The sequence below is a fragment of the Chrysochloris asiatica genome, unplaced genomic scaffold, assembly GCF_000296735.1.
Source record: "Chrysochloris asiatica unplaced genomic scaffold, ChrAsi1.0 scaffold00557, whole genome shotgun sequence".
Lineage (NCBI taxonomy): Eukaryota > Metazoa > Chordata > Mammalia > Afrosoricida > Chrysochloridae > Chrysochloris > Chrysochloris asiatica.
In genome coordinates this window covers 125,942-134,660 of record NW_006409075.1, presented here as the reverse complement: position 1 = coordinate 134,660, position 8,719 = coordinate 125,942, and the positions used below count along the sequence as shown (strand labels likewise).

General features: G+C 41.6%; 1 protein-coding gene and 1 pseudogene across 1 annotated transcript in view; one reads left to right on the top strand and one right to left on the bottom strand.

The window, feature by feature from the left end:
* The window catches only part of ALMS1 (Alstrom syndrome 1), a 205,660-nt gene that overhangs the window by 162,735 nt on the left and 34,206 nt on the right, over positions 1–8,719 (bottom strand). The window contains exon 3 of the mRNA XM_006877698.1: positions 2,867–2,983. Within this exon, the coding sequence (XP_006877760.1) occupies positions 2,867–2,983 (117 nt within the window). The remainder of the gene's footprint in view (positions 1–2,866; positions 2,984–8,719) is intronic.
* On the top strand, positions 3,316–4,762 carry LOC102827266 (annotated as a pseudogene).

The window sequence follows — 8,719 nt, the reverse complement described above, 5'->3', positions numbered from 1 at the left end:
TGGCTGAAAGCAGAGAATACCAGAAAGATGTTTGCCTATTTTTTATCGACTATGCAAAGGCATTTGATTGTGTGTATTATAACAAAACATGAATTAACATTGGGAAAAAGAGGAATTCCAGAACAATTCATTGTGCTCACAAAGAACCTGTACACAGACCAAGAGGCAGTCAGTGAAACTGAATAAGAGAGCTGTTGCTGTTGGTAAGTGCCGTTGAGTTGGGTTCGAGTCATAGTGACCCTTTATAGGGTTTCCGAGAAGAAGCTGGTGAATTTGAACTTCCAGTGCTGCAGTGAACAGTCCAGTGCTTATCCTAATATCCTAAAGTGTCACATCATGGGTACACAGTGGAATAAAACACAGCAATAAAATGTACAAGGAATCAACTATTTGATACATGTAACAACCTGGATGAACCTCAACTGGAAAAAGAAAAACAAACCAGACTTTTAAGTCAATATACTGTGTATTTCTGATACAAATTTAAAGCAACAGACACCAGATTGTCAAGGGACTAGGAGTGGGGGAGGTAACAAATTACAAAGGATCATGAGGAAACTTTTTTGGGGTGATGGCAGTGTTCTATGTCTTGAATATGGTGGTGGTTTCATGATGGCATAAAGGTGAAGTTATTCACTAAAAAGGTGAATTTTACTGTGCTTAAAATTAGGGTTGAATATCAAGAAATGGAGGGGAAAATGTAGGGAGCCCTTGAAAATGTCACTGTTAACAGGCAGTAAGTAGGAAGTAAAATAATTAGTAGCAGAAGAAGAAGCAAGAAGGATTACTCATAATGACAAGTGTAGGCTATGCCCATGAGACAGGGGATTGAGAAGGGGTTGGAGGAAAAGATCACTGGAAGTTAAATCAAAGATCAAGAGCTTCAGCTGTGAGATGTAAGATTCTATAAGCAGAAGTGAAAGACCATAATAAGGCCATGTGGGCAGGCACTATATTTTCAATGAATAGAGAGAGAGGTAATTCAGATGACAACAAGGATGACTAGAGAGCAAAATAAACAAAAGGAGAAAGGAGGGGTAAACGGCATAATGTTCCAACTATTCTGACATAAAGTTCCTCAGAAATAAAGAAGTATAGGATCTATCAGCATAAACAGAACACAGCCATTTTTGGACTGTGTTCTACCATACAAATGCGCTAAGAGATTAGTAAACTATTTATGTCCCAGAGTATTTAAATGCCCCAAAGTACTATGCTTTTTTTCTGATCAAGGATCCCTTTCCCTCAGTAAGAACATATCTCCCTTTCTCTGTATCTTACATCAAATGGATAATACCTGCAGTTTAGGGAAAACTCATAGTGCTAGAAGAAACCTGATAACTAAGTTAGCAGATAATCAATTTGAAAAATATAACCTATATAAGGCTGCTCTTTTTCCTCTAACAAAAGTACATGATTTTTTTTCCCCACTAACTGCTCAGAATTTTCTGTTTTTTTCTAAGTTTGTGACCACGTTCTAGGATCACTGATTCTTACAATTCTTACAGGTCCAGGGATCTGTCTGAGTCTTTTCTGGTACCCTTCAGGGATCTATGAGGTCCTCCTTTTCGTATACCTACATGAGGCCAGATTTTCTTGATATACTTCAGTCAAAACAATACATCCCAACTGACAGACTGCAGAAGCAGATATGAGAATCTAACTGGCTTCTTCTATTAAGGCAAACATTAGAGAGATGTTGCTATAAATGTTGTCAAGTCGGTTCTGACTCACAGCAACCCTGTACAGGGTTTCCAAGGAGAGGCTGGTAGGTTTGAACTAACCTTGCAGTTAGCAGTTCAGTGCTGATCCTATAGCACTATACCAGAATTCTTTAAAGATGTACAAAAACATAAAACAATGCCACTCTCCCCAACAAATTTTTTTGGTTATAAAAAAAGTCATCTTTGTATTTTAAAATATTCATTTATGTTAATACATAATCAGTTTGTTATTTTAAAATTAATTTTAAGCCTTTTTAAAAAGTTGCTTTAATTTCTTCCATGATAAATTTTGATAAGTATAATCCACATAAACAAAAGCTCCTTACAATAATTTGAAGGCTAAAAAGGGGTCCTAACATTGGCTATCCAAAAAGGGGGGGTGCCTACAAAGACAAGAAGTGACTGGCTTACAAGCTTTCAAGAGGAAGCCTAGATCCAGAGGAAGGTAGAATCTCCACTGCGTAGTATCCAATCTGTCTAGGTGAAGGTTGATGACATGAAATGCAGATGGGTCTCTTGTGATACAATGGTGAATAATTGTTACCAGGACTGATTGTGAGGGTTGTAAATGTAAAAGTAGGCATTTGTGGCAAGGAGGGGAGTGATTAACTTTGCAGGCTAGGAGCAGAGGTCCCTGGAACCATCAAGGGAAAAGATCAGAGAGCAGGACCCTATCCAAGAAGCAGTGATGCCCGAGATGGAGGCAGAGATGATGACATGGAGAGATGTAGCAGCTGGGAGCTGGGGACTCTGGACCCAGGGAGAGAGAAAGCCTGTGTGCTGAAGACTGGGGGGTGGGGAAGAAGCAGGCTTGTAGGATGTATCCTTTCATTGGTTGGTGATGCATGGAGAGGTCTGTAACCATGGCAATGAAACAATATACAATAGGATGAATGTAAAACTAAAGTTCTCCCATGTAAACTATCACATAATTCACAATAAAACTTTTTTTAAAAAGAAGAAAATAAAAAGGGGTCCTAAAAAAGGGGGTAAATAAAATGAACTGCTCTTCTATATAATTAGGGTTGCCAATGATCTATTCAAAAAATGAAATATTAGGTAATTTATCTCTTTGCCTTTTTCACAATTCGAATTTCATGTGCTGCTTACGAAAGACAGTTTACCAGCTACAGACAACATACCTGATCATCTCCAGATCCCCACTGAGTTGTCTGCAGAGAGACCAGATCAGTACTGGGATTTTGTGTTCTATTATTCCCTTGATATTTTTGCCATACGTGACAGGTCAATGGAACAACCTAAAATGAAAAGCAGATTTAAATTAAGTAACACAATCACAATTGTTAAACAATAATAAAGATAACCTACTATTTAGATAATTTTTCTCAGTTTATAAAGTACTTTCATATACATAATAATTCAACTTCACAACTACTATCCAAGTTTTTATACTCACTTAAAGACACGGAACACTGGCACAAAGGGAGGAGAGCTGAGGGTGCTCTGTGTTGCCTGCCCAGACACACGGACTAAACTGGTTGTGAGGCTACTGTCCGCTGAAGGGCCATATTGGTGGCTTTGCTCAGGGCCCGGGTGGCATCCACTGGAGTTTCAGGCTTATTTGTTCACCATGACGCTGCTGCGCCTACCCTTCCATGGCTGCTTCCTGCTGACACTACTCGGTTTATGGAAAACAAGCTATGAGGCTCACACTTCAGCCGAGGAGACGCCAGCCTCTTTCCTGCAGGACCTCAGGCATCCTTATGGTGAGGGGGACAGCCTCACTCTACAGCAGCTGAAAGCCCTACTCAACGACCTGGATGTGGGAGTGGCCCAGGATAACATCACTCAGACGGAACCTCTCAAGGAGCTTCAGTTCTGGTAACCTCTTTGCTGCCCACAACCTTACCAACTAGTCATGGATTGAAAGGAGTGAGTTCCAGGAGTTCTGCCCCACCATTCTCCAGCAGCTGGATTCCAAAGCCTGCACCTCTGAGAACCAGAAAAATGAGGAGAATGAGCAGAGGGAAGAAGGGAAGCCAAGCTCCCTGGAAGTGTGGGGCTTTGGTTTCCTCAGTGTGTCCCTGAATAACCTGGCCTCTCTCCTGGGAGTTCTTGTCCTGCCCGGCACTGAAAAAGTGTTTTTCAGCCACATGCTCACTTACTTCATCACCCTGTCCATTGGAACGCTGTTCTCTAATGTGCTCTTCCAGCTGATCCCTGAGGCTTTTGGTTTCGAATGTCTAGAAAATTACTATGTCTCGAAGTCTGCAGTGGTGTTTGGGGGCTTTTATCTTTTCTTTTTCACAGAGAAGATCTTGAAGATGCTCTTAAACAGAAAAATGAGCACCGTCATGGGCACAGTCATTATGCCTCTGAGACTCTTCCTTCCAAGAAGGACCAGGAAGAGGGTGTGACAGAGAAGTTGCAGAATGGGGATCTGGACCACATAATTCCTCAACACCGGAACAGCGAGCTGGATGGCAAGACCCTCGTGACAGATGAGGTCATTGTGGGCTCACTCTCTGTCCAGGGCCTGCAGGCTTCCAGAGCGCATGTTACTGGCTAAAAGGTATCCGCTACTCTGATATTGGCACTCTGGCCTGGACGATCACCCTGAGCGATGGTCTCCACAATTTCATTGATGGCCTGGCCATTGGTGCCTCCCCTTCACTGTGTCTATTTTCCAAGGTATCAGCACCTCAGTGGCTATCCTCTGTGAGGAATTTCCACATGAACTGGGAGACTTTGTAATCCTGCTCAATGCTGCGATGAGTATCCAGAAAGATCTCTTCTTCAACTTCCTTTCTGCCTGCTGTTGTTACTTGGGCCTGGCCTTTGAGATCCTGGATGGTAGTTACTTCTCTGCCAATCGGATCTTTGCACTGGCTGGAGGAATGTTCTTGTATATTACTCTGGCTGATATGTTCCCTGAGATGAATGGGGTCAGCCAAAAAGATGAGAGGAAGGGCAGTGTCTTGGTCTCCTTTGTCATCCAGAACCTGGGCCTCTTGACTGGATTCACAATCATGCTGCTCCTCCTCACTATGTATTCAGGGCAGATCCAGATTGGGTAGAGCCCTGCCAAGAGCCAGTGTGCCTGGAAGTGGGACCCTTGGCTGCTCGATCCCTGGCTTGATGACTGAGCATCCATGAAGCACCACAGAAGAGGTAGTTTTATTAAAAACTGTGACACAGACTGTATCCTTGCATTCAGACGTTCATTGTTTTTTAACTGCTCAGTCATAGGAATAAGCTGCCCTGGGTATACAGTGTCTAGAAAGTGCCTCTCATCCTTTCCTTCTTTTCCCAGAACAACTCTGGAACTTGAGTTCAGCTTAGAAGACAAGCCTCACTTTTTTCCTCTGGTTACTCTGCCCTCTTTCCCTTTGAACCCTTTACCAAACATGCAAAAATATAGCCAGTGGTCATAACTTGGTTAGAAATACCAGGCGCAGAATCTGTAGTTTGCAGCCAGGAATCTAAATATCCCATTCTGGTCCTCAAGATGGCCCATTTTTAAATGGGTGTTCCTGTTTTTACAGAGAAGGTACAAGAGACTAGGGTACCTCACATTTTTTCAAAGTCTGTGACTTCTCTAAACAAAGTAAAACTGGAAACAAGAGAGTAGGGCAAGTGGGCAAGTGGAGAGGCAACTCTAACCCTGAATGAGGAGGGAAGTAAAACTGGCTGGGTATGCCCTGTAGTGATGGTCATTTCTCTCCACTGGGATGGATGCTGGATATTGATTTTGTGTCCTCGGTGTTGCATGACGGTCCAGCAGAGCTGGCAAGTAGGTTCAGTTGCCTGAACCTCCTTTTCTAAAATTAACATGGATAGAATGGGGGGAGGAAGGGAGGGAAAGCTGCAAGAAATCCACTGATTTTCCTCTGATTTCCACTTCTCCTTCTCCACTCTTGTCCTCTGAGAAGCTTGGCAGCTGCATTCCTAGAAGCACATTCTGAGCACACTGAAGATGTCTGTACTAGAGGGGAGACGGTACAACCCGACTTCCCCTGGTCGACTACTAAAAGTGGCAAGTTGATTTTGAGGATTGGAGTGCAGTTTCTGCTCCACTTAGACAAGGGTAGTCAGAAATGGAATCAGGGCAGGCAAGATTTACAACACTTTTCTAATGACACAGGTAAAGGGTGAGTAATTAGAAATTCAGATCTAAGGTCAGAAATTGGGCTGGCCCTGCAGATGTTTGCAGAGCAGTCTTAACTGATGGCAGCACAGCAAATGAATTTTCAATTGCACTGTCTAGGGGGTAATACTTACCCCCAAACCAAAAATGATTGAATCCTCTTAAATTGAACATTAATTGCTCTAACTCACATCAGAAAATGGATGGTGATGCTTGTCTATGAAGCTGTTGGCCAGCTTCAGGCACTGTGGAGCTTTCTCCTTAAACTCTGGCTTCAGGGGGAGCTAATCTCCAGGTTCACTAGGTGAATTTCTTTATTATTATCATATTGATAATGTGATGTTCTTCAGCCACTCTGGGGAATCAGTCTCTCCAGAAGCCTTTCTTAGTGGTGCCCACAGCTGCAGCCCAGAGGTTGTGTTAGCAAGCAAGCTTTGTGTGCGTGGCTGACATTGACTAGTTAATTACCAACACCTGCAAGTTTTTCTCTGCCCTCACTCGGAAGAACTTTTCATTATACAGTTAATTAAAAGCATCTGTTTTGGGGGGGTTATTTGTTTTCTTTTGTTTCTCTTTTTCTTGGGGACCTTCCCTCAAGCCAGAAATGTTCTTGAACATGAGATGGAAAACTGCTGGCAACACTTACGAAGTTAATTTGCCCCTTACCTTGCTGTGGACTGATGGGTTTGTGAATGAGCTGAAATGGAGGAAAACATTAGTTCTCAAGATTCTAGATTAAATGTCAGGATTGACACCTGATAGGACTGTGATACATTTTTACCAAAGAACCAATTCCTTGAATGATAGAATCTAATTTTTTATATTATTGGTAGTGTTTCAAAACAATTCTTTTGTCTTTTCTGTTTGCTTTTTCTCAGAATGCTTTCAGGAGCTAGCAGAAAATAACACTAAAAACTAAAACTTTGGAAATTTTTGCTTTACTTAACTCACACTGAATGTTTTTAAATGATTTGAGCATTCCCTATCGATCCTGTCAAGGAGCTCTGGTAGTGTAGTGGTTATGAATCGGGCTGCGAATCGCAAGGTCAGCAGTTCTAAACTACCAGCTGTTCCGCAGGAGAAAGATGAGGCTTTCTGCTCCCGTAATGATTTAACAGCCTCGGAAACACTATACAGTGTCGCTAGGAGTCAGAACCGACTTCACAGCATATAACCAACCAACCAATGGATCCTGTCATTCCTTAAAAAGAATTATTTGTCTTGAAGTATAAATTGGTGCAGAGGCCAGCCATAGTTGGGGCTTAGGAGGATAGGAGACACTCAGATAGTTCAACTGATTGTATGTTACCACTTGGCAACATATTTGCCTCCTAAGTTGAAAATGTGGTAACGTCTTTTTGACTTTTAAGTGTTGAATTTGCTGTTTTAAGCATTTGTACATATTAAAAGTCTAAGGAGTAGCAAATTATTTTGAGTTTTCCACCCCTTACATTAACATCATCAACCGTTCTTTTCTCCGTATGGACCAGCTTCTCTTACCTTTAACAAGAAAAGTCTATGTAGGAGTACAGGTTCTATCCTGGGAGTCAAGTTTCCTCTGTCTTTGCCCACAAAGGTATCCTGTGTCAACTTGGGTCTACCCCCTCACCCTCGCTGGCCCTTCACCCTGGGTTAAAAAAAAGGTTTGTATCTTGAAGTCTATTTTTTAATAAGTCCTCTTTCAAAGAGATGGTAATATGCTGAAAATCTTCTAAAAACAAAACTTAAAAAAGTTGTCTTTGTTTATGAAAAAGCTAGAGGTTAGGTCTTTACTGTTCATATTTCTCTTTACAGTTCTGCAATTCCATCACAGTATTTTTATTTTTATTTGTTAAAGAACTCAGGTGTTATGAGACATTAGAAAAGATAATAACTAATGTGGATGTCAATGTTTTATTCGTAAGATTCTATAAATAAGCTATATTCTGTATAAAAAAAAAAAAAAAAGATAAGAGAACACAAACATAAGGTTATACAGTTAGGATTCAACATACCAGGGGGCAGCTTCTAAAAGCTTGTGGAAAATTTTCATTATCTTTTAATTCCATTTCCCCACAAACTTTTCTAAGCTCCCTCATATTTTCCATAGCAGTTCTTTAACCTCATATATCCCACAGGTAGAAGAAGCAAGCAGAAACCAGCAAATGTCTGTTTTGAAATCTTAGTGCCTGAGACAGTTATAAGACTACCTCTAATAATGGGAACTGTCTTAGTAATCTAGTACTGCTATAACAGAAATACCACACACAGTGGATGGCTCTAACAACCAGAAATTTATTCTCTCTCAGTTTAGGAGGCTTGAAGTTCGAATTCAGAGTACCAGCCCTGGGAAAAAGTCCTTGTCTCCTTTCAGCATCTGTAAGTCCAGCATACTTTGGAGATTTCCTTATGTCTTATCATCAAACGCTCCCTGGAACTTCACAGTGTAGGGACAACAGATCCAAAAGATGCAATCTACTCTAGGCTCTTCTGTCTTGATGGTAGTTGTTGTTGTTGTTATGTGCCATCAAGTCGGAACCGATACATAGCAACCTTATGCACAGCAGAACGAAACACTGCCCCGATCCTGTGCCAACCTCACTAACATTGCCACGCTTGAGTCCATCAATGCAGCCACCTGGCCAATCCATCTCATTGGGGGTCTTTCTCTTTTCTCGGAACCTCCACCTTACCAAACATGATATCCTTCTCCAGCGAAAGGTCCCTCCTGACAATATGTCCGAAGTATGAGAGACGAAGTTTGGCCATCTTTGCCTCTAAGGAGCACTCTGGCTGCACTTCTTCCAAAACAGATTTATTGGTTCTTTTGGTAGCCCATGGCACTTTCAATACTCTCCTCCAACACCATAACTCAAATGCATCAATTCTTCTATGGTCATCCTTATTC